Source organism: Lepus europaeus, chromosome 1 (genome assembly GCF_033115175.1).
Source record: "Lepus europaeus isolate LE1 chromosome 1, mLepTim1.pri, whole genome shotgun sequence".
NCBI lineage: Eukaryota > Metazoa > Chordata > Mammalia > Lagomorpha > Leporidae > Lepus > Lepus europaeus.
The window spans coordinates 184,008,618-184,034,089 of record NC_084827.1 but is presented as its reverse complement, the minus strand read 5'-3'; the positions used below and the strand labels follow the sequence as shown (position 1 = coordinate 184,034,089).

Genomic DNA, 25,472 nt, shown 5'->3' with positions numbered 1-25,472 from the left:
TTGTTGCATTGTGGCATTTTACTGAAGCAGCATTTATTTTGTTCTTCTTAGTAATTTCTCTTTGTTTTGAAATTTTTCATTTCTTTTTAGCATTCTCGTATTTAAAAAAGATAATTAATTGAAATGGCATTGTACGTTGTTACGTAGTATTGCTTTTTTTTATTTTAGGTTTTAAATTTTTGTAAAGTTGTTAAATTTTAATTATTTGGCATTTTCTCCATTAAATAAGACAGTGAATAGAAATGACATTTTACACTTGTTCTGAATAATTGTTTTTCTCTTTTGTCATTTGTAAAGTATAATCATTTTTAAATTTAAAACGTTTTAGCATTTCTGTATTTACAAAAACACTGAACTGAAATGGAATTTTACTTCTTTTTGCAGATTTTAAATTTAAAAAAATAATTGATATATTTTGTAACATTTTCCTATCTAAAAAGTTACTAAAATAAAGTGGCAATTTAATTTTCCTATTAGCATTTTCCTATTTTTTAAAGTTTTTTCATTTTAATTTTTTTCAGTATTTTCCTTTCACCAACACTTAAATGACAGTTTTTCTAATTTTTGTTTTTAAATTTTTTAATAGTTTTAAAATTTTTAATTTTTTTATCTTTTTCCTAATTAAAAAACAGTGAAGTACCAGTTTTTTTTCTATTTTTACTTTAAATTTTTTGTTTTTTTTTTAAATTTTTAATTGTTTTTGGAATTTTTCTTTTTAAAAACACTTAACTAAAACAGGGAATACATATTTGGATCTGAATCAAAACTTTTGAGATTCCAGTTACACTCCAGGACACTGGAGACACTTATGGGCCTGGACAGCGATATCTTCATGAGAAGTTGCCCAAGATGTGCTGACACGATGTCTAAGGCAGCTGTTACACTGAGAGGAGGCCACACTCAGGTGGAAACACAATTCCCTCCCTAGGATCCCAATTTTCATGAAAGGAAAACAATTGTCTTGATCACAGGCATGACAGACAGTGGAAGTAAGAATGGTAGCTGTGAGAAACAGGTCCACCACAGGGCAGCGGTGCCATTGGCATTGGCTCGGTTTGTTCTTTGCCCAGGAGCACCTACTAAGCAGCGGGTGTCCAGAATCTGCGAGGACTCGGTTTTCCATGACAGGGGGCAGGCATATGGCCCCTCAAGTCCTGCAGCTGCCTCAGGCCCGGCAGGAACACGGCCTTGCTGTTTGCTGGGGCTCTGGATGCCTTGGCCCACGTCCTGCATCAGGAGCCCCCAGTTCTCCTGCAACACTACTGGAGTTGGCAGGACCAGCAGCTGAGGTCCTGCCCCCATCTGGGCTGCCTGACTCTGGGTGTGGAGAGAGGAGTGCTCAGAGAGGTGTCCGGTTCCTTGATGCAGGCTCAGCCCACCTCACCCACCTGGGCCCCTCCCGGCCACACTGCTGCATTCATCACCATGAACTTGCTGTTATCACGCCCATCCACGGCCACCTCCTGGGTTGATGACCGCACCTCCGCCAGGGCCGCTGCTCACTCCCTTTTTGCTCAGGCTCTGAGGGGTCACCCTCTCCACAGTTGTTAGGAATACAGAGGAAGGAGCACATCTTTAGGATGTACAGATCAACAGACAGCTTTCACCACTGACCGATGCCAGGGCCAGGGGACCTGATGGGCACACAAGAGGTTCTCTGCCTCCTGCGGGGATGTGGGAGGGAGCACACAGCACTCCCTGCATCGGGTGCTTGGCCAAAGAGTGAGGCTGAGTGCAAAATTGAGGAAAGCATCAGAGATCTTCAGGATGCAGACCCCGAGCCAGACACCTGGCCTGCCGCCTTCACACAGTCAGCATTCCCATCATGGAAGACAGCAGAAGGGGGAGATGGTTGGGGTTCAAAAGGAGGAAAGAGACCCTCCCTGTACTTTGGAGCCCCAAAGTCTCCTCCTCCTGCTGTCCTCTATGCGGAACGCTGGCTGTGTGAAGGAGAGGGCCAGCTGTCTGGGTCAGGGTCCACGTCCTGCAGAGTCCGATCCTCTCCTCTGCTCACACGCAGCCTTGTGCGCAGGGCGCTGTGTCTCTGACACTGCCCACACCGAGCCCGCCCCATCCAAAGGCAGTGTGTGCCCAGGGTCCTATGCTGTTTGCTTCCAGCTCCTCCTGACCCCAGATCTCTACAGGAGGCAGTTGGAGAGGAGCCAGGTGGTGTTCTCTCTGGAGCAGCTGTGGAGTCAGGCCTGGGTCTCCTTAGGTGTTTGCTCGGATTGGAGGTGGAAGATGGTGCCAGCTCTCAGGGAAGCAGCCTGGTGGATACAAATAGCCGAGGGCAGTTCATGGGGTTGAAATTGCGTTCTTGGTGTTCTGGTTGCTGTTGAAGCGGAGCTCCTGTGTTAGATGTTTTGAAGAGGTGGGGATGTTACAATCAGCAATACTGTTCTATACTTCCAACTGTATTTGGGATCTGAAAGAGGGAGAGAAGAAAAATCAAAGGAGAGCTGGGTCAGGTCCAGGTGAGAGCTGAGCCTGCATCTGGGCCACAGTGGGGCAGAGGCCAGGGGCAAACTCAATTCCAGTGGGGAGACTGGCTGAAGGGGCAGCCCTGGGCTGCTGAGAGAGAAGTGGCAGCCAAATGAGCAGAATCCTGCCCTGAACTCCAGCCCAGCTCTGCAGGGCTGGGGAACCAGGGCCCTTGACCTTTCCTAACCAGGAGTGAGTGATGTCACCCCACTTCCTCCTGCTTTCTGTTGCCTTAGCAAACGGATACGTTTTCTGCAGTAAGCAAAGGGAGCCTGGAGTGTAACCACAGCACAACTCATGTCAATAGAACAGACACCAGGTTTCTCTGAAGATGATTCCACATCCAGATCCACCTAGGACCGTTCTGCAGTGTGCCCAGTAGCTAGACTCACACAACTCTGAAGGGAAACTGAATTTTTTAAAAAGGCACCTTTTTAGTCATCCTAGAGTTTCCGCATTCTTTTATCACTTTTTGCTGAGAAGTTTTCTTTTTTTGAGAATATCATGTTTGTGTACATGTCAGAGGGAAGGACAAACATGGGAGAATGAGACCTAAGAATCTGCATTGGAAATTGGCCTAGGAATAAAATCAGATAAAATGTGATTGTTCAATGTATATTTCTCAACCCAATAGAGGACTTGCAATCAAGTTAGTGGATGGTGAACAGCATGTTTTAGGGAGAAAGTTCAACGTGAAACATTTTCACTTGATCGTGAGGGGAGGTATCCTATTTTGTGGGTCAGGTTTCTACAGGACAAGGATTTCTTCCTGTATCTTCTATTTTAAATTATTGATCCAAACAGAGAGGTTACAGTTCTACCCTATCTGAACAAACAGAAATGAGCTACAATCTGGTGGCCAAGGTAAGAAGGAATAAGTACATCGAAGACACACACACACAGGATTACCTCTGGATCCTAGGCAGGGAGGCCCAGGAATCTGAATGCCAGTGCCCACATGTTGGTCTGTGGTTTGCCCTTTATCTCCAGGCCAGGGAATTGGCATGCGATTTTCCTTTCCATGGGCTGTGGTTTGCACTTCATCTCCAGGCCAGGGAACCTGCAGGCCAGTTCCCATTTCCTGGGCTTCCGTTTTCCTTTGATAACATTTTCTTTTGGGGAACTCGGGACATCGCTGGGGCTGATGCTATGATTCTCATAGGTTCTGGTGATGAGATCTTTGTGAGGACCTCCCTCCAGCTGGGAATGGGTCTTCCTCTCAGGAGCAGCAACCAAACTCAGTTCTGAAATAGAACCACAGCCATCAGGATTGGTATTCATGCTCTCTCTCTGGCAGTCAGGCCTGCAGCAGAGGGACAACAAGTAAGGAAAGGGGCCCTGGACAGTCATGTCCGAAGTGGGAGATGAAATCTGCACAGACACCAAAATGTTTTCATTCGGGTTCATTTTATACATATTCACTGAATATTTATCACTAGGCAAAAGTAATAAACATGGCTCAGATGATCACAATATTCAACAAAGTTGGACTAATAAAACACACAGCTCTTAAGCTTTTAAGGCACAGAAACCACTTGGGGAGGATGGAGCAGGATCATCAAACCTGGAGGGCATTGTAATGAGAGACAAGGACAGGGGACCACTGGCAGCTGGAATGGACAAATCTAGCACAAGAACACATGCATTTCATCCATGCACATGCTTCGCTGAACAGACACCAAGCACATCTATTCATAGGATATACGCCTTCAGTGCATGTCATATAGATAATACATATTATGTGACCATCACTTTTCTGGTCAGTTGAAGTGGGAACCTAGTTACAGGCACCTGAAGAACGGAGAGACAAGCGAAGGTGAAACACAAAAGTCAGGAAGAAAGCCCAGGTGGGAGGTAAGGCATTGCTTTGGCCTAGCACACACATCTCCCTCCTGAGACAGTGTCTGTGCACTTGCCACCCTCCTCAACTGCCCAGCCCGGGCACTGGGTGTTTCTGAGCCAAAGCCACACAAACACGGGTCTGTGGCAAAGACAAGTTCAAGGCCTCACTGGGACCCTGAGTGCAAAAGGCCTGAGATGAGAGACCAGGAACTTTCAGGCCATGGGGCACTCCTGAGCTAGAGCTCTATCTGGAGCACCTCAATGAGGTGCTGACCCTGCTCAGGGACGAAGCACACCAACGTCTTCCTAGTGGGAGATGCTGTGTAGGGCTTTTAGAAGTTCTTGTTTGCAGACCAGAACTTTTCTACTGATATTTGAAATTCTCTCAACACAATTTGTTACAGAAGAAAAGTTTTAAGTATGAATACCAATACCAGCCACATCGCTGGCATGTCTGCTGAAAACAAGTGGACTGAACCTACAGACAAGGGGTAGGCAAAGGAGTGGTCTATGATTGCAATGCGCACAAGGTGGGGCGACCTGGGACAGTGACCTTGTTGAGCCTCAGGATCCTCTCCCCAAGGTGGGGACAGAATCTCCACCAGCAGAGGTCCAGTGAGGCTTGCATGGATCAGGACGGCACAGGGTCTAGCACAGCACAGATGCCCATGAGAGTGGCCTGCATGGCTGGGTGTGAATCGCTGTGACCTGGGATGACTCTGCACATCTCTGTACCTCTGTACAGAGGAAAAGTGCATGGTCTCACCAAGAAAAGGTGCCTGCTGATCTACAGCATTGGGGGAACAACTGTCATTGCCAATTCTACTGCAGAACATTGAGAAACAGGGAAGGGCATCAGGATTTCTTGATTTTCCTACAGAATGATTTGATGAGTGAAGGTGCCTCAAACCCTAAAGATTCCTCCTGAGAGAAAGTGTAAAACCTCATCGAAGCTCAGATTCAAGGAAATTGGACTTTTTCTCTGCCCCCACCCCCCCCCATGAAGCCATACTCCAGGGCTCCTACTCAACAAGAGGCACTCTGCCTGTGATGATGTGAGGGACCCCTCAGCCTCACTCAGATATTGAATAGATTCCTGTCCTGGTGCAAGGTTATGGAGGCTTTGCATGAGAAAAAAATGCCGAGTTTAGACACTGGATTAAAGCTACAGACCACATATGAGCACAAATCAGTGCTGTTAAGCAGAAGAAGAAAACCACACCATGGACACAGGGTGCAGGACCGGACTGCTGTGCTTAGCACCAAGCTGCTTCAGAGAAAACAGAGTGCCGACCAAGGATACCTAGTTCAGATAACTAAGGAAACTTTGCACACACTGCCAAAGCTTTAAGCCTGAGAAGTTTGGAGGATGCTGTTTACAATTGCAACTGTTGTCAAAATTAAGAACATCACAGTGACTTGTTAAAGAAGCCTCTCCAAGAGAGAAGGTGGTGGCTCCGCATTTGCCATCATGCCTTCCCACCCCCTCCTTCCCTGTCTTGATGTCAAAAGCTGCCCCTTGAAAGTGGGCCTGGTGACAGCCAAGGGTTTCCCCCGTTGGATGACTATGAACAAAGTCCATCCAAGAGCCACATCCAGACTGAGGTAAGTCCCCAGGGCCTGAGTGCACAGTGGTCTGTCTCACCCAACACAGGTGCAGCAACCCAAGAATACAGAGGCCACCTGGGAGACCAGTGCAGTGTTCCCGTTCACAATGGAGCACTCACTGTCTACAACAAGAGCAGAGCAGACATGCTGTTTCTCCAGTGAGGAAGAGGTGCTCCTAGAATGGGACCAGTCAGAAGCTTCCAGAAGTAGTGCAGGAGTCAAACACATACCGTGAGAGTCTTGTGAGACATCTTGATCTTCAATCTCTGGAATCTCCCTGATGAGACTGGAGGGAGGGAAAGGTGGGTGAGAAACAGAAAGGGAACAGAAAGCCCCTTTCCAAGCTGTTCCTAAGAGGAGGCCTTCCAGAAATGGCTGAGCTGAGCAATGGGCCACCTAAACCTTGGTCTCTATCTGGGGAAGACTGGCTACTAATTCCCTAGTAGTCCATGCTACACTGTCTGCTCTGCCTCTGAGTTACCTGGAAGTGTTTGTGCCATCTTGCTCTTGCATCTTCACTTCATTATATTGATTTTCTGCAAACAAATTCAGAGAGATTGACCACGTTAAGCAGGTTTTGCGTCAGATATGGGTATCGAATGGCCACTACCACCAAGGGGACAGATTGCTCTCAAGAGACAACAGGAGACTGCGGGAAATCCTCCAGGAGGACTGAGTCGACATCAGGAGATGGGCTTGTGAGCCATCCTGGGCAACGGGTCAAATCTCCTGGTCACAGTTGGATCACCATCTCAATAACCTCTGTCCAGAACCCTTAGAAACAGCCTGCAATGGTCCTCAGGGATTCTGAGCTCCCAGCCCAAGATCATCCTAGCAGGCAAACTGCAGTTGTCAGGCTGCTCTCATGAAAGGACCCAGGCTGCTGACTGTGGAGAGGAGGTAGAACACTGGGAGACAGCTATGCATGGAGTCTGCATGCCCTGGAATTGAAACCTCTTTGATGCCACACAGAATCTTGGCTATTCTAAGAGTGGCTCATGAATAATCTCCCTCTTGTCTGTGGGAACAATACAAGCAACTCAAGAGCATGTATTTCTGGATGAACTCTTCCCTAGTCAATTCATCTTCAAATGGAAACACCATTGAGAACATGAAGGACAGAGATGCCTATATGGATGCTGTGGCCTGGACAAGCATGGAAGTCAAAGGGCAGAGCTGAGGTTTCAGATTGAATAAAAAGCAAGCAAGTGGCAACAGTTATTGTCCAAGCTTCTAACCAAGAGGAAGCAAACAGCACCTGGGCACATGCTGCTGAGCTTGCTGTGAAATGGTCACTACTCTGTTCCATAACAAATAAACAATAATGAATTCTAACTCCTGCTTACAGCTCAATTCAGGATTTTGAGTCTACTACCACAAGTCTGTAGGTCTGGCACGTAGCAATGACTTCACTCATCCTCACTGGGGATACGAGTACAAGGACAGAGCAGTCACCAGGGACAGAGATGAAGGTTGACCTACTCTCAAAAGTGATCATTCTGTGCATAAACTGCCAACCAAACTGCTCGGGCTTTATGAGCGTCAGCAGCTCCTGTATTCTTGCAGTCAGACATCCCGGGCACAACTGGAGCCTAGAAATGTTCATCCAGGGAACTCTGTTCTGCGAAACAGCAACCATCTTTGACAGAAATGGAGATGGGCATGCCTCACTGGGACCCTGAGTGCAAAAAGCCTGAGATGAGAGACCAGGAACTTTCAGGCCATGGGGCACTCCTGAGCTGGAGTTCTATCTGAGAACCTCAATGAGGTGCTGACCCTGCTCAGGGACGAAGCACACCGACGTCTTCCTAGTGGGAGATGCTGTGCAGGGCCTTAGAAGTTCTTGTTTGCAGACAAGAACTTTTCTACAGATATTTGAAATTCTCTCAACGCAATTTGCTACAGAAGAAAAGTTAAAGTGTGAATACCCGTACCAGCCACATCACTGGCATGTCTGGGGAAACAAGTGGACTGAGTCTACAGACAAGGGGCAGGCAAAGGATTGGTCTATGATTGCAATGCACACAAGGTGGGGTGACCAGTCAGAAGCTTCCGGAAGAAGTGCAGGAGTCAAACACGTACCGTGAGAGTCTTGTGAGACATCTTGATCTTCAATCTCTGGAATCTCCCTGATGAGACTGGAGGGAGGGAAAGGTGGGTGAGAAACAGAAAGGGGCCAGAAAGCCCCTTTCCAAGCTGTTCCTAAGAGGAGGCTTCCAGAAGTGGCTGAGCTGAGCAATGGGCCACCCACAACTTTGTCCATTTCTGGGGAGGACTGGCTGCTAACGGTGCAGACAGGATGCAATGTCTTCCATTTGAGGAGGCTCCTTGCTGAACCACCTGGGGTAGACGAACTGAACGTTAACACAAGGCAGCCTTTATGTGAAGAAAAATGAAGTGCTCATATGAAGCACATGGCAAACAGTAGGCAAGGTAAAACAGTAACCCCACTGCCTGCACTGAGAACAGTATGTGTATGAAGATATATAATATTTACACATGAATCAACTACAGCCAAATATTCAATGTTATTAAATCTATGTGTGCTGAAGACTTCTTTACGCTTATTTGTACTTGTACTGCTTGACCTCAATGTAAACAGGCAAACAGAACTCTCACCTTCTTGGAGAAAGAGTATTAAGTTTGAGGTGATAGGGGAGTAGCAGAGGTATTGAAAGGGTATGGAGACAGAAGCAGAGAGAAACAGAGGATTTCCACTGTGATGAGGTCATTAGGAAGTCAGGCTGGAGAAATGACTCTCAGTTGGTCCACTGGTACCCATGAGTATTTGGAAAATGAAAACTGGCTTCAACAGATTTATGTAAATTACATGCAGACAATGTATTCACCTTGAGGGATACTGGAGACTATCACGGCTTTAGCCGTCAGTCTTATTCTCAGTGCTGAGGCACTACTTTCTGTCAGGTGGTTTCACGTGATTAATGGGGTGCAGAGAAGCTCATGAGAAGAGGAAACCTGTGAGCAGCACCCTGCCCTTCACTGCACGTGAGAGAGGCAATGATGGCAAGGAATCCCTGGAGAGGCTCCCTCATGGAGTCAGCCTGCTGCAGGTCATTACATGGAAAAGGTAGGGAGAAGTGGAAACCCAGACTAATAGCCTAACGATGGCAGAGAACAGTGCTGACGGGTACCGAAGGGTTGGCTCAATGGATGGGAGATGCGCAGTGGCACTGCTCTTCTTCTCTGGACCTGGAGTCTGCCCAGGTCAGCACTAAGCTCGCTGCCCAGGGTTCCTAAGACTCACCTGGTGTGTGACAGGGCTTGTGTTTTCACTTCCACGTCATCATTGTCATTTTCCTTTTCTGCAAATGAATTCAAATAGGCACAGTCATCTAGGATGATCCCCTCCAAGCCTGTACAATGCGCTGTCCAGCACTAGCACAGCACACCAGTATCCTCAGTGTCACTGCCGACTCCTCAGATAGGAGTTGTCGAGAGGGTTGAGGTCATTTCTGAGGGAACTAGCTTGTTCATTTTTCTTGACACATGAGGTAAACCTCCCTATTCCTCCAGTCATCACACCAATAATCGCTGACTTGATTCCCTACACAAATGAAATATAAATTTTCCCATGTGTGGGTCTGCGGCATAGCAGGTAAAGCTGCTGCCTTCAACCCTAGGATCCCATGACAATGCCGGTTCAAGTCCTGGCTGTTCTACTTCTGATCCAGATCCCTCTAATGCACCTGGGAAGGTAGTACAAGATGGTCCAGTACTTGGGCCCTGCACCCACAAAGAGACCTGGAGGAAACTCCTAGTTCCTCCCTGGGCTGGTCCAGCCAATGCCATTGTGGCCATGTGGGGAGCAGACCAGAGTATGCAAGAGTTGCCTCTCTATCTCCCCCTGTTTCTCTCTCTAATTCTACCTTTCATAAGATAAAATCAACTCTAAAGTAATATTCTCTGGAGATGCGTGGTTCCTAGTGTGATTCCTTTCCATGAGAGGAAGTGCAGTGCCCGTGGTTCTCAATCAAGCTATCTTGGTAGTTTGTGGTTTACCATATTTTGTACATTGAGGATAAGATAAAAGGTGGAACAGGTGAATTTGCAGTTCTGGGGATCAGAGTGAATGTGTGCAGCACAAGAGAAAACTGGGCTACTCATGGAATCTCTAAGCACAGGTCTCAGACTTGCAGCCTGGGGACACACTACTAAGGGAATGGCAGAACATTCTGTACGTGTGGTAGGTGAAATGATGCCAACTTTGAAGGGACAGAGAACGTGGCTGGGCTCAATGAAACAGGGGGAGTAACTTGACTGCAAGGGAGACAAGCGTGCTGCTGGCTCTGACAGGAAACAATGTCACATGCCAGGGACGGGGAATGACTCGTGTGATCAACACTGCAGGGGGCAGAGGGGTCTGCTTCATTATGAACGGATGGCAGGGACAAGCATGAGATGTGCTGCTTAGGTTGGTGTGCATCTGTCACATTCTGCTGGCAATGACTGAGCACTGGAACCTGAGTGACAAAGCCACACGAGGAATGGGAAGACAGCAAGGCCGGATGGGCCAACCACACCTGTGCAACAGACTGGTTGAAAAAGAACACATGATGAGAATGTCTCAGACCCTCCCACGTCCAGGAGCCCTCTCAGGCAGGTGGGAGTGATGAGTGCAAGGGTAGCGCGGACTCCTTGGCCAGCAGAGGGGGTTGTGTCTCCTCACAGTGGGAGACTCACCATCTGCATCTGGAACAGAGAGCACGTCCTGATGCTCCAGGGAGCACCGGCTGCTCCACGTGGAATGGTCAGGCTCAGCAATGACCGGAAAAATCGAGGGAGTGAGGTAGCGCTCGTCCAGCGCGTCGTCTGGGTCTTCCTGCTCTTGCTGCTCTGGGAGCTCCCTGCTGAGATGGGAGGGCAGAGACACTGAAGACACACACACAGGTACAGAAGTGACTTTGTCATCAGACTACAGGTTAAAATATGGGAGGGACTTTCAAAGGGGGATATAGAGGGAAACAATACAAAAGGGAACGTTATGAACAGAGCCATTTCATCACTGGCTGAATCTTCCAAATGACTCTAGTCACCAATTTCTCCAGCATTTCGATTCCCTAGTAGTCCATGCTACAGTGTCTACTCGGCCTCTGAGTTACCTGGAAGTGTATGTGACGTCTTGCGTTTGTACCTCCACTTCATCATATTGATTTTCTGCAAACAAATTCAGAGAGATTGACCAGGTTAAGCAGGTTTTGGGTCAGATATGGGTATCCAATGGCCACTACTAGCAAGGGGACAGATTGTTCTCATGTGAGAACAGGAGACTGAGGGAAATCCTCCAGGAGGCCTAAGTCGACATCAGGAGCTGGGTTTGGTGAGCCAACCTGGGCAAGGGGTCAAATCTCCCTGGTCACAGTTGGATCACCATCTCAATAACCTCTGTCCAGAACCCTTAGAAACAGCCTGCAATGGTCCTCAGGGATTCTAAGCTCACAGCCCAAGATCATCCTAGGAGGCAAACTGCAGTTGTCAGGCTGCTCTCATGGAAGGACCCAGGCTGCTGACTGTGGAGAGGAGGTAGAACACTGGGAGAGAGCTATGCATGGAGTCTGCACGCCCTGGAACTGAAACCTGTTTGATGCCACACAGAACCTTGGCTATTCTAAGAGGTGCTCATGAATAATCTCCCTCTTGTCTATGGGAACAATACAAGCAATTCAAGAGCTCTCTGCCCAGGCCCTTTAGGATTTAGTGATCTAAAATCTATGAGTGTTGCTCTAGTACTGACTCATCCTATCAGACTGATCGTAGTGAATTAGGGGAGAGGAGTTTCTATAGAAGGCTGAATGAACTCCATAACACCTCGCATAAATAAATCTATGCAGTTATAGAGAAACATTGAACTTTGATTTTGTAGGGACGTTCCTGGATCAGCTATGTTTTTGGAACTGTACAGGAAGTACAGTATAAAGGACTTCATGCCCTGATTTTGAGATGATTGCATAGCTAAGATAAGCTGTCTTAAAGGAGATAGAGACTAGGGATGGTAGTAGTGAAACCAGGATCACAACTTGGCCCACACATGGGAAGTGTCACCAAAAGCCTGCATGGGGCTAGAACTCCAGGGATGCAGCAGTAGAGCAGAATGATATCACTGCAGGTGACAGCAGGCATTATTTCTAAGTTAGAGTGTCTGAAAGGCACTTCCTACACAGGGCCTCTGTGTGTTCCCATAGGCTAGGGTGCAGTGAGACAGACAGCATCTGAGGGGAGGGAAGCTCCTTGACGCTCCTGATGTCTATGTTCAGTGCCACAACCTGGACCCTGATTGAAACCAACTTGTGTCTGCAGGGCCGGTGCTCAAAAGCAGCCCTCAACCTGAGAGCCATTGTGTACAAAGAATGGAGAGGCTACCTGGGAGAACGGTGACAGGTTCTTCTTTCTGGTGCGAACAGGCGTGTTCCCCGTCTACACCTAGCACACTGTGGGTGTCCTCAGCATCACCAGTCCATTGCTCAGTGCTCTCAGTCAGGCCAGTCAGGCAGGAGTCACTCGGCAGGTGGTCAACAGCACCAGTGGTAGATGTTTCCTGCTGTGAACTTTGTGCGGTTTCCATTTCATCCACTTCCAAGAGCTCCCTGAGAAGCCAGGTGGGATAAGGATGACAGAGATTAAACCAAGAAGGAAGAGACACCAGGGAGTTGGCTGGTTTGGATGGGGTGCATAAGCGATCGGTCATAGACAGCAGAGAGGCGGTTCCCTCCACTCTGGACATCGTGTGGCTGCCTAGGGGGAGAGGGCCTGGGAAGAGTTCAGGCTCTGCTCATCACACTCAGTACACAGCAGCTAATGTGGAAGCAGCCTCCACTGTCACTGCATGGTACAGTCACAGCACAAGCACACGTTGACAGCCACGCGGGCTGACACCCTGTGCTCAGGTTGGGTTGTTGCAGTGTCCTGCAGCCATGTGATCAAGGTCCTAGGGGCTTGGCAGATTCTAGAGATGTGCTACCTTCTGGGCCTTCTCTTAACCAAGTCACAGGACAGCAAACATGGCTTTGTAGAGGTGCTTTTCTGCAGTTGAACGTGGCTGCAGTCTTCCTAACTGCTCCCTTTGCACATGGCCTCTCTGCTAGTTTTCTCTGATGAGAACTTCCGCTAACTCTGTAGAAAGCAGGTGCGCATCTTCCTCTGCTTTTCCAGAAAGCAGAGAACAGGGGTTCCCTGTGTGTGCAGGCAACACCTAAGGCTGTGAGTTCATGATGGATCCTATCAGCAACTAGGACCAGGACAGCAGACAACCACTTTAACAGGGGGATTTCCTAGTTGGCAAGGAAGGACTCAACACAATCTGCAGTTGTGTTTATGCATGCGTCTCAACTCCATGACTGTCTCGGCCCCGTTTCTGTTCTTTAGCAGACCCTGGGCCTCCTTCATCCGTTTGTTGCCAGCTCTTAATCATTCATTATTACCTGTCAGCAACAAGTCCTTGTGCTGGTGTTTCCTCCTCTTCAATATTTTCTGTAAACAAATTCAGAAATGTCCAATCAGGTATTACCACCCCCACCCCCACTACAGTCGAGGTGGCCTCTGTGTGCATATGAATATCTACATATGGGCCAATAGTAGACAAAAACTTCAAATGTTCTGTGTTTAAAGAAACACCTTGCCATTCTCTTGTGGTCCATCAGGCTTTGTGTCTCTGCACTTGGAGATCAGAATCATGGCAGATTCTGCCTGAAACTAGGCCAGCATCCTTTGCTCCCATACCACTGGAAGCTTCTCAAGCTTCCCTGGGACTTCTGCCTGTTATCCCTCATCCTGCCACTAGTGGGAGTCCAAGGCATGGGTTCTATGTTCCCATGGGTCTCACAGAGAACCTCCACCTGTCATGAAGAAGCAAAGAACCCGACTTCCATCCCTCCCTCACAGGCCCTCCAAGTTTTCTCTGCTGTATCATTAGAGGAAATTCTCTCTGTGCCATGAGTTCCCTTCTCAACAGCTTTCCTCACAGAAGTTCTACTAACTCTAGTGCCTGGGCTGGCACTCCCAGGGAGAGGAGGGCCTTTGTCCTATTGGGAAACATGCAAGCAACAGCTTCCACCTTTGATGGTTACATCTGCTCTGCACCAGATTTTTTGGTCCATTTAGTGAATGAGGAGAGAGAAATCCCAGATGGAGAAAACAATCCCCTGTCTACAGCTTGAGAACCACACTGAGCACAGAGCTGGAGGCTTCAATTCTTGCTTAGCTCAGTGACTGTGTTCAGCCTAAGAGCGGCCTCACTTCACAAGGTCTTTCTGGTCTTGCTATGGGAATGGACCCAGCCTCTTGCCCCAAAGGACAACCACAATCAGGAAGGGAGGAGACCTTTGGGACACTGCAAGCTTGAAAGACTTATCTGCCCCATCGGTTTTTCCCAAGCAGTGCTGACCTTCTCATGGCACACGTGTTCAGTACCCAGAAATGCTGAGGCAAATGCCCATGGCAGAGAGATGAATGCATCTGAGCCCTTGAGGCTTTCTCAAATGACAGCCTGGGCCCAGCTTACCTGCTCCAAGCAGGTCCTCAAGGCACGCTGACAGCCGGACAGCCTCGGTGAGTAGTCGTCGGAAGCCCTGCCCCTTGCAGGTCTCAGGGTCATGCAGGGTGCGCACGTCCTTCAGGAACTGCTGCAGGATGTGGGCTAGATTTCTCCCCCTTTGGACCTTGGGACGCAACTGGGAAAGTTCTTGGTCCTGATCTTCAAGGATGCCACGGCAATGCCTACGGTGCAAGAGTGGAGAACGTTCTAGATGGGAAGGGATGAATGTTAAGTTCTCTGTGTTTCAACAGATTTTCATAACCATGCCTTATTGAGCCCTCCACCAGCAGCACCACTCAGGTTTGGAGAAATACCTGTGCCAAGAAAAGCAAAGGGCAAAACAAGGCCTCGCTCCCAGGTTTAGAGGAAGCTCTCGTCACAATTCCTGAGACTCCATTCGGGTCATGTTCTGTCAACAGTGCAAGGATTCTTCCTTCCTCGCCTTCATGAAGGTGCTAATGCAGTTCCTCCTTCCAGCCACAGGCATTTCCATGTAGGAAGACACACAGTGTACAGTGCAGGGACTGGGAATCATGGTGCACACAGGGGTTACATGGCAAGAAACAAGAATGAAGGTCTGGCAGGGCCAAGCTAAGCATCAGTCTTCTATATCAGGAGGTGATGGTGACTACGGGTAAATGAGGATTGATTGCAAGACGACCAAACAGAGGAGCCCAGCATCCCCTCCTCCTCCCCCGAGAAGACCCAATGCAGCTCCATCTCGAGGTGAATGCCAACAGAAAAGCACCTGCACACTAAGGGAACCAGGAGAACACAGGAGGAACAGAGAACAGGCGTAGCACCACCTACAGAGGACCAAAGCTAACTGGTGACTGGATTGCCAGAAACACAGCCACGGGGATTTCCTGTTGCTGAAGAGAGAGTAAACAGGAGGGCCCCATGGGAGCCCATCCACCTGGACACCTTACTTACAGACTCTCCGCACTTGCAGCTCTGAATTCAGATTCCTCTGCTCCCTCCTTGTTCCATAATGTCCGAGACACGGGGCTTTGCTGTAACTCTCTGCCCTGGTTTGGCACAGGCTGGCTCAGTTTTGATTTGGGCTGCCCACTAGTGAAACACATCCCCAGCTGCCTGCCCTCCAGAGAGCAGCTCAGCAGACCTGGGCTGCTTTGGCAGGGGCTCTCCATGTGTAGCTTCTTGGTCAACATGGACTCCATGATGTCTTTTTTTTATTATTATCTATTCATACCATTTTATTTGGGACATACAGTAATTGAGGAGGGAAAAATGTATTTTCATTTTAATTTCTCCTGAAAGGAGGATGTTTTCAAAGTACCTATTCACTTTTACTTTCATTGTAAAATTAATTTTTACCATTTATTTTTTAAAATGTATCCATTCATTTATTTTAAGGAATATACATTGCATCAGACAACTTTAGGAATAGAGTTCTTCTCCCCATACCCAGGGTACCACCCACACTGCCAGCCCAGCTCCTCTTCCCTCTCTACTTCTCAATCTCACTCTCCATTAAGATGCATTTTCAATGAACTTTGTACACAGAAGACCAACTCTATATTAAGTAACGACTTCAACAATTCCCAACACACCCACACAAGAATAAAAACTGTTTGAGAATTGTTTCACTGTAACTCTCTTACTACAACTCATTGAGGACAGAGGTCCTGAATGGGGAGTCAGTGCACAGTGACTCCTGCTGTTCATTTAACAATTAGCACTCCTCTGTATGTTGTCAGGAACCACACAAGGCTCATGCCATGAGCTGACTAGGCTATGGAAGCATTTTGAAAGCTCTGTCCATATGTAGACAAGACCATCAGCAAAGTGGAAGTTCTCTCCTCCCTTAGAGAAAAGTACATCCTCCTTTGATGGCCACTGCTTTGTCTGGGGTCCCACAGTGATCCTACATGGAGAACATTGTTTGCCACAGTGCCTTGGCTTCCCATGCCTGAGATGCCTCAGTTCTCCCTTCTGAACTGCCCCACTGGAGACACCCACACACCTCCCACCTGCCTGCCCCACACAGAGACCCTTACCTGAGCAGCTCTGGGACCGTGGGCTTCTCTGCCAGCGGCTCCTCAAAGTGGAGCTTCTTGGTCAGTATGGACTCAATGATGTTTTTAAACTTCTCACAATCTGGGGAAAGACAGACACGCAGAACTCAGGGACGTGCTTTTGTAGTCAGTGCCTGCTGAAGTCCAAAAGAACTCCAGGGCCAGGCTACAGATTGGGGGTTTCACGTCTGTAATTCATCAACTCACTACCTAGCTTTTGATAGTCCCTATTTTTAAAAGATTTATTTATGTATTTGAAAGGCAGATTTACAGAGAGACATAGGCAGAGAGAGAGAGAGAGAGTCCATCAGCTGGTTCACTCCCCAAATGGCTGCAAGGTTGGAGCTGTGCCAATCTGAAGCCAGGAGCCAAGAACTCTTTCTAGGTCTCTCATGTGGATGCAGGGGCCTAAGCACATGGGCCATCTTCTACTGCTTTTCAGGCCATAGCAGAGAGCTGGATTGGTAGTGGACCAGCTGGAATCGAACTAGTACCCATATGGGATGCCAGTACTGCAGGCAGCGGCTTTACCTGCTAACCCACAGCGCTGGCCCCACTATTTCCCAATAAAGTGAGAAAAAAGGACTTCAAAGATACAGAAGGTGACTTGTCAAGGTGATTCCACTGGTGTTTACAGAATCAGAATTCCCAGCCCCTGAGCTCAGACTGAATCATGAGCCACTGGACTCAGCAAGCCTTGCAGCATCTCAGGACAAACATGAACCTGGGGCACGAAGTCGTCACCTTCTGTATGTTTGGGAGCTTGATAAGAGTGTAGGACTGTTCCCTTGAATTGGGAAAGATTTCAAGTGTTTGTTATTTCAGACTTAAAGGACCATCTTTCATGGAACTGTGTAGAATACAATGCTTAACAAAGTAAGGCCCTGAGGCAATATGGGCTGATAAAAAGTATACTCCCTACTAAATTAGAAACAGTACAATAAGGGCCTCATGGATTCTGTTGATCCTGAGCAAGGAGCCATCCTTGGAGTTGTATAGGAAAGAAGGAGCGCATTTTGTTGGGACAATCTACAGAGGCAGGAATTATGATAGCACCTACGAATGGGAGAGAAATCCAAGTTACAGAGAAGGTGGGCAATGTGGGGGGGGGCACCCAGGCGAGTGGCCCTGACTCCCCACCCTACACCCTGGGCTTGCTCCCACTCCCAGGTCTCAGGCACGGTCTTCCTCTTCTGGAAGAAGAACTTGTGCTCCAGGAGCAGGACTTTTTGCTCCCAGTGGGGAGGCTGTGTCCGAGGCTGTTCCCGTGGATACCAGAGTTCCAGTGCACAGGAGACTCTCTGTCTCTCTGGAAGCTCATCCTGCTCACTCTGAACACATGTCCACTTCTGGACCTAGGACAGCGCTTTGCCAATGGGAACTCAACAGAAGCTTGAATTGAGTGAAATGCGTTAGTCCCAGAAATGAGGCCCACAGTGAGGGTATAAGGCTGCAGGAGCTGACACAGACAGGATGATCATAAACATGCGCTCAGTATGGTGGAGCCTGACCCTGAGGACAACAGGCAGCTCTATGCCTCATCAGGAACCCATGACAGATTCAGCACTCCTGTCACCCTACACCTCACTGCTAGCTAGGAAAACTTGCGAAACCCTGTGTGTCAGCTCGGGAGTGTGGTCAGGAGGAAATTAAGTTCGACAAAAAGCAGACAAAAATCACGTAGTGAGGCCATTCAATTCCTCACGAGAAGATACAGGACAATCATCACTGTGGTGAAATGACCCGAGAGAACTTACTGTATTTTTTCAGCTCCTTGGCCAGGGCAAAGTTTGTAGCCTCAGCTATGAGAAACTTCTCCTTGAGCTCCCAGTAGTCCTGTTGGCTCTCTGCCAGCTGGGATCGCAACTGCTGGCATTCGAGGTCGTTCAGTTCTGCCACGGGATCTGATGCAGGGCTGTGGGATCCTGCCATGCTGATGGTGTGTCACAGCAGGACAACAGGGACTGGGGAGAGGAAACCCAAACACAGGCGAGGGTCAAACAAATGACATCCAAGAGTTTCAGGTAGGCTTGAGGGGGGACAATAGCTGTCAAGCTTCACTTACTGATGTGAAACACCTGATCCACAGCCCGACAACACTGGGAAGTTCTTCTCTGGACAAACAAGGATAAAACTGCCAAAGCCTAGGTTGAAGGCACTGCCTGTCGCTCAGTCTCTGCTAGGACTGGCTGTTGTGTGGCAGCTAACGGTCTGCCGTTGCCATCACAGAATTAGAAGGTGGAGAGCGTCACGGAATCTTTGGAACTCTGCCTTCCAGGGGCCTAAGCTAGGTAGAGGCACAAGACCCCCACTGGTGGGGACAACCTACCCATCTGCCAGTCTCACAGTTATAGATCCTGCGCTGACACCACAGACCGTGTCCCCCAATCACTTAAGCATGTGTCGCTCGTAGAGTCATGTATGTGTATGAAAATACCAAGGCAGAAAATGTGTCCCAACAAGCCTTCCTTTCTCAGGGCTGTTAGGAAGGCACCCCACCTGCTGTTAAAGAGATCTCAAGGCTTTTCTACCTGTTTGAAATCCTGAATTTTAAGCTTCCATGAGAAATGGGTCAGTTTATTTCCTTAGAAAGGAATTTTGAGAGCTCTTTTAGTTCTCTGGATAGAATTGTTATATCAGGTATGCAATTTCAAAATGTTTTCTCCCTATGTTGGCCTGTCTATTCATTTTCTTATCAATGACTTTGAACAGGAAATTTGAACATATTAGGACATTCATGAAATTATTCTTTTTTTACATATAATTTGGGTATCTTACCTAAAAGATGTAATTTAATTCAAGTTGAAAAGACTTTGTACTATTTTTTCTTCTAAGAGGTTGAAATTGGCACAAGCTGTTGGGCACCAAAAAATAGGTTGTGCCCAGATCGTTAGATCCCCGCAGAGACCCCCAGAGAGTCGATCACACCGAACTGCAAAAGCAAGGTTTATGCGGGAGTACAAGCCATGACAGGGACCCCATCCAACCAACCGGCACAGCGGAGGAAGGAGTGAGGCCCCGGTCTTTCTTTGGGAGAGATTTGAAAGGAAAAAAGGGCTCCATCAGCAGGAAAAAGACAGTTACATACAGCATGGAAGCTTTGGGTACAGGGAGTTACTTCGTTTAGCAATCTCTACTGTGCTGTCCTTGGTTTACCGAGCTCGCTGTCCCTGGTGAGTTGTGATATCTCCAGAATGCCTGAATGCCTGCTTTTACAAGGACCCGGGTCTGCTATGGGAAATGGAGGCTGCTTTTTTATTGTTTTAAAATGGAGTCACTTTGGTTCTTCAAAGCATTTGGCACAGCAGTTACGATGCCACCTGGGGTGCCCACACCTGGATCAGAGTGCCTGGGACCGAGTCCTTGCTGTGCTCCCCCCTCCAGCTTCCTGGCAGTGCACACACTGTGAGGCAGCAGCGACGGCTCCAGTACTTGTGTCACTGCAGTCTAGGTGGGAGATCCAGATGGACCCAGTCCTAGTTTCAGCCTGGCCAGGCCCAGGTTAGCTCAGGCCTCCTAGGGTCACACCAGTCAACAGGAGATCTCTTTTCTCTGTCTCTTTGCCCTTTGGATGAAACAAGTAATTTATAACATGGAGCAATTTATGAAAATGTATTTTGTTTAATTATACTTATTTGAGATGTAGAGATCCAGATGTAGAGAGACATACACACACAGAGAAACACAACCAAGGCTATGTGTTCCATCACTATTTCACTCCCCAAATGCATGCAACAGTCAGGCTTGCCCAGGGTGACACTTGGTGTTCAGAACTCCGATTTGTTCTGCCAATGTGTGGAAAAAACCAAATTCTTTTTTTCAATTTTTTTTTAATTTTTTTGACAGGCAGAGTTAGACAGTGAGACACAGAGAGAGAGACAGAGAGAAAAGCCTTCTTTTTCCATTGGTTCACCCCACAAGTGCCGCTATGGCCGGCACGTTGTGTTGAGCGTGCTGCACCGATCCAAAGCCAGGAGCCAGGTGCTTCTTCCTGGTCTCCCATGCGGGTGCATGGCCCAAGCATTTGGGCCATCCTTCACTTCACTCCTGGGCCACAGCAGAGAGCTGGACTGGAAGAGGAGCCACCGGGACAGAACCGGTGCCCCAAGCGGGACTAGCACCTGGGATGCCTGCGCTGCAGGCGGAGGATTAGCCTAGTGAGCCACAGCACCGGCCTGCTTTTTTATAATATATTTATATATAATTATTGCAACTATTTATATAATGATGGCATACTTACTTTGAGGAATATGGGTGTTACATATTTGAAGTAGTTTTTTAATTAACTTCTTTATTTAATGTTGTAGGTATTTCATAAATTCAACATTAAGAGCATAGTCATTCTTCCCACCTACCTGCCCTCCCACCTCTTCTCCCCCTTCTCCCCCTCTTCTTCCTCCAACTCCCCTGTTTAGTCTGAGAAAGAAAAAAAAGACAGAATGGAACAAGAAAACTAAGAGAACTGTTACTCAACAGCCTAGCAAAGGGCTGTCCAAGGGTATTGCTTCTCAAAGGTGATTTCACTTTTTGCCGTCTTCTGCTATTCCCTTCCTTCTTCTCCCTTCTTTCCTTTTAGAAACTGAATGGTCTCCAAAGAAGAACCCACGGATGATACATCTGTTGTGAGCTCTTAGACATCCCTCTAACCCATGAGACATAAGAATATCCTCCAATGAATGCACTAAAAGGAAGTGATTCTGGAGAACAGTTCTACTAGTAAGTCCCTTGATACAGCTTTGAGGACAGAGGGCAGTGCACAGTGGCTCTCACTGTGTCTTTAACAAATCACACTCCTATGTCTGACATCAGTGCTCACCCAGGGCGCTTGACATGAGCTGCCTCGGCTACAGAAGCCTTCTGGATCCTAACTCAACAAGGCCATAAGCAAAGAGGAAGCTCTCTCCTCCCTTCAGGGAATGTGCGTCCTTCATAGTGGCCACTTCTTTCCACTTCAGTTTCACCCACAGGTGTCCTATATGTAGGGAATTTTTTGCCAAAGGGCCTTAGATTCCCATGCCTGAAATGCTCTCGTGGGCTTTCCAGCCAGACTGGAATGCCTTATGGGGATATTTTGAGTTCACGGTGCTATTCATTCTGTGAGTCTGCCGTATGGACCACTTTTCTTATTAGACTCTTCCCTCCTTTGGAATTCTATTATTGTTTCCAAACACTTGGTCCTATTTATATGATCACTTTACCACTTAATCCTGTCCATGTACTCTATAACACTGAAGCTGCTCTTTTTATCAGGCAGCTTAAGGGATGTGGGGGGGGGGGTGGTCCTATGGCAAGTTGTTAAACCGTACCCTTAGAACTGAGAGATCTAATACTTGATCCATCCTATGCTGCCTCCTAGGGTGCACATTAGCAGGAATCTGGACAGGAAACCCTTTGGTGACTCAAACCCTGCCACTCAAATATAGGATGTGAGCATTGCAAAAGCCACTTAACTGCTGAACGAAATGCCAGTCCCAAAGCTGCAAATTTTAAGGTTTCCATTTGAGTGGATGATCAAAACTGGGATTTTTTTCAAATTTTAAAATCTGATGTCTAAATAGATGTAGAGTCACCATTGTGGCATAGTGGGTTAAGCCACCACTTGCGACACTGGTCTCCTATATGAGTGCTGGTGAAATCCCAGCGGCTCCACTTTCAGCTGATCCAACTCCTTGTTGATGTGCCAGGGAAAGCAGTGAAAGACAGCTCAAGTTCTTGGGCCCTGGAGCTCATGTGAGATACCCAGATGGCATTTTGGGCTCCTGGCTTTGGCCTGGCTCTGCCCTGGCTGTTGTAGGCACTTGGGGAGTGAAACAGAAGAGGCAAGGTCTCTCCCTCTCAGTGTGTATGTGTTCCTCTCTGTCTGTAACTCTGCTTTTCAAATAGAATAATAAATCTTTTAAAATAATGATTAAAATATTTAAAATGATATTGTAATGTACATATCCAGAGTGCAATGATTACTCTAGACCAGTAAATAAAATAGTCATCATCTCACAGTTAACCTTTATGTGCCTGCACATGGTAAGAACCCACAAAATCTATCATTAGAAAATTCTCAGACTTTCTCATTCTAATGGAGAATAAAATGCTCCATGAATAACTCAGATTCTCCTGCTTAACTTCAGAACCCTAGATTTAGTTCTTCTCTATAACTACTACTTTGTACTCTTGGGTCAACATCCCTCTATTCTTCCCACCAGACTCTCTCTCTTATATTCGCTGTTGCGACATATTCAACACTTTTCCTTTTTTCTTTCAGACTCCACACATAACAGACTTCATGCTGTGTTATAATTTCTGTATCTAGTTTATTTCACTTACCATAATGTCCTCCAATTTCATCCAGTTTCTCACAAATGACAGGAGTTCCTTTATCTTTGAGTTGAACAGCATTCCATCATATAAATACATATACTTAAGTATAATCATATATCTATAATGTATCATGCCTTGTTACACATTATATATACACACATACACACACACACACATATATATATACACACACAGAAATGTATAAGAATGATTCAAAAGCTTCAAGTGATTCCAAAGTGTCATGGAAAGTCTGTAGTATCCTTTTATTAAAATATACTTTTCAAGCCATATGTATAGCCAGCAAGATTTCTTAACCAGCCTTCTGTTGATGGACATTTAGGCAGTTTGCATCTTGGCCTCTGTGAATAAGGCATCAACTAGGGATTGCAGGTATCTCTACTGAATGCTGATACCTTTTTTTTTCTTTCTTTGCACATATACCCATAAGAAGGAGGAATGGGTCATTTGACAGTTCTAGTTTAACGTTTCAAAAATATTTCAATAATGTTTTCTACAATGGCCATACCACTCAACATTCTCACACATAATGTGAAAGTGTTTCCTTTTCAGTACACCCTTGCCCACATTTATTCTCTCTTGTCTTTGGGACAACAGCTAACCATATGGTTCTGAGGTGTTATCCCTCTGGGGTTTGGAATGGTGTTTCCCTGATGAGTACTGATAACAGGCAACTTGTCAATCACCTGGTAGCAATGGGTATTCCTTTCATGGAGTAATGTCTACTCAAGTCCTTTGCCAACTTCTCAGATGAATGATTAATTATTTTGGCTACTGAGTTCTGTGAGTGCTTTCACACTCTGGCACAGAGAAAGCAAAAGCATTGTGAACAATGGACATAGGTCTTGGCCCCATGTGGGGATCATGGGGATCCTTACTTTGGGGCCGTGGGACTGCACCACTGCCATTTTATTGTTTTTTGCAGTGTGCTGCATGGCGGAATTGAGCATGGGTGGAAAAATGTACCTAGCTGAAGAGGGCAGGAAGGGTGTGGTTTCTCTTTCTCTCTCTCTCTCTCACTCTACCCCCTCTCTCTCTTTCTCTCTTTCTCTCTCTCTCTTTTTTTTTTTTTTTTTTTTTTTTTTTTTTTTTTTTTTTTTTTGGTGGCGACACTGAAGTTACCAGGAACTCTAGTTTGCATGGAAAGCTTTTGTTCAGCATAAACCTGCTCTGATTCCATCCAAGAATCTCCCTGGCCAGGTGCACAGGTTCACTGTGGAGTCAGTTTCTCTCCTGACCTCAGTGCTCATGGAAGGTGGCTCCTTCAGGAGCTGGACAGTGGAGTAGGCCTTTCTGAGTATCCCCTGAGGTTTCCAACACAATGTGTCCTTCATCTCACCCACACTTGGTTTCACCCTAACATTACCTTGTCATTCTCTGGGTCATTCTCATGTTCCAGAGAGCTGCTCATCGTCCTTCATCTGCACCTTCAGTTCTGGCTTCTCAGGCTGTGGACTCAGCTCCAGATCTGGGAGGAGACACAGAGGAGGACTAGGTCAGGTCTCAGACTCAGTTCCCAGGGCATGTGCGGTTCCCCAGGGACTCCAAGGAACCTAAGCAGCAGGACCTCTGAGAGGAACAATACACACTTTACCTCACTGATGAGGAACCTGAGGTCCATAGAGACTAAGAAGTTGTCTTGGCACCACAGCACCTGATGGAGGGAGGGCCGCCCCATGAGCTTTGACCTCCAGCTTCCCTGTGCCGAGCATGGCTCTTGTCTTCCAAGAATGCATTGTTGGGTTTTGTGGACTTCAGATAAAGCACTGCTATTTCTGCCGCTAAAAACAAACAAAAGTATGAGGGGCATTCCTTGGACACAGCTTTTCCCACATTTCTATTGTCCCATTACTTATGCTCTGTCTGTTTTCCATCACTGGGTGATAGAAAGGGACCAGAGAACACACAAGTTGGACTAGTATTTGACACAGCCCTGCCTGTCCTGTGTGCTCCCTTACCTCTGGGATTCCCCCTCAGGCTCTCTCCTCTGCTGCAGTGCTGGAGAGTGTCAGACCTCATGGAGGTCATTTCTGTGTGGAGACCCACGTTCTTCTTTTTATCTCCTGGAGCCACGGAGAGTAGAGATTCCTTCTGGACCTCTGTGGACCCAGCTTTCTGCTAGGCAGAGTCAACACAGTTTTTGTGCTAAGACAAAAAGAACATGGACAGCAAAAATAAATTGGAAAAATCTGATGTTATCAAACCAAGAAGTTTCTGCCCAGGTAGATACATTTACAGGTTGGGTAAGTGAGCCCGATGCTGTGAAATCCAAGGAACTGCCTAGAAGAAACACACCGGCAAAGACAGAGACTGTCTTTGGGAAAGGATGGGAAAAGATGCTTATGCTAAAGGATACTAGATGTGAGCAAGAGTACCTACGGTTGGATCAGATAAAATAGTTTTGGTGATAAAAACTGTAACAAGAGATGACGGTTGCTATAAAATGATCAAGGGGTTGATTCAACAAGAAGATGTGACAATGGTAACTGCATATGCACCCATTGCTGTAGCACCCTAATTTATAAAACAAAACTATTACATCTAAAGGACACATGAATGCCAATGCAGCAATAGTGGGGGACTTCAACACTCACCTTTCATCAACAGAAAGAGATCACCTG

At 47.2% G+C, this 25,472-nt stretch overlaps 1 protein-coding gene across 1 annotated transcript; it reads right to left on the bottom strand.

Moving 5' to 3' along the window:
* Positions 1 to 1,903: 1,903 nt before the first annotated feature.
* Positions 1,904 to 24,987, bottom strand: LOC133761758 (putative neuroblastoma breakpoint family member 5). Its single transcript, XM_062194549.1, has 16 exons — positions 24,810 to 24,987; positions 24,446 to 24,632; positions 24,218 to 24,319; positions 18,276 to 18,482; positions 16,501 to 16,600; positions 14,447 to 14,661; positions 13,368 to 13,416; positions 12,310 to 12,533; positions 11,052 to 11,106; positions 10,633 to 10,799; positions 9,197 to 9,254; positions 8,014 to 8,069; positions 6,413 to 6,467; positions 6,162 to 6,217; positions 3,391 to 3,725; positions 1,904 to 2,425 (listed from the first exon to the last, which is right to left on the bottom strand). Exons 4-15 carry the CDS (start codon positions 18,448 to 18,450, stop codon positions 3,400 to 3,402), a joined length of 1,536 nt encoding a protein of 511 aa, XP_062050533.1. The 5' UTR covers positions 18,451 to 18,482; positions 24,218 to 24,319; positions 24,446 to 24,632; positions 24,810 to 24,987; the 3' UTR covers positions 1,904 to 2,425; positions 3,391 to 3,399.
* Between the last annotated feature and the right edge of the window lie 485 nt (positions 24,988 to 25,472).

Coding starts and splice junctions, on each gene's coding strand:
- LOC133761758 (XM_062194549.1), bottom strand. CDS start 18,450: ATGGCAGGATCCCACAGCCCTGCATCAGATCCCGTGGCAGAACTGAAC. Junction 6,218..6,412: donor GATGGCACAAACACTTCCAG/GTAACTCAGAGG, acceptor CCCTCCCTCCAG/TCTCATCAGGGAGATTCCAG. Junction 3,726..6,161: donor TGTCTCACAAGACTCTCACG/GTATGTGTTTGA, acceptor GTTCTATTTCAG/AACTGAGTTTGGTTGCTGCT.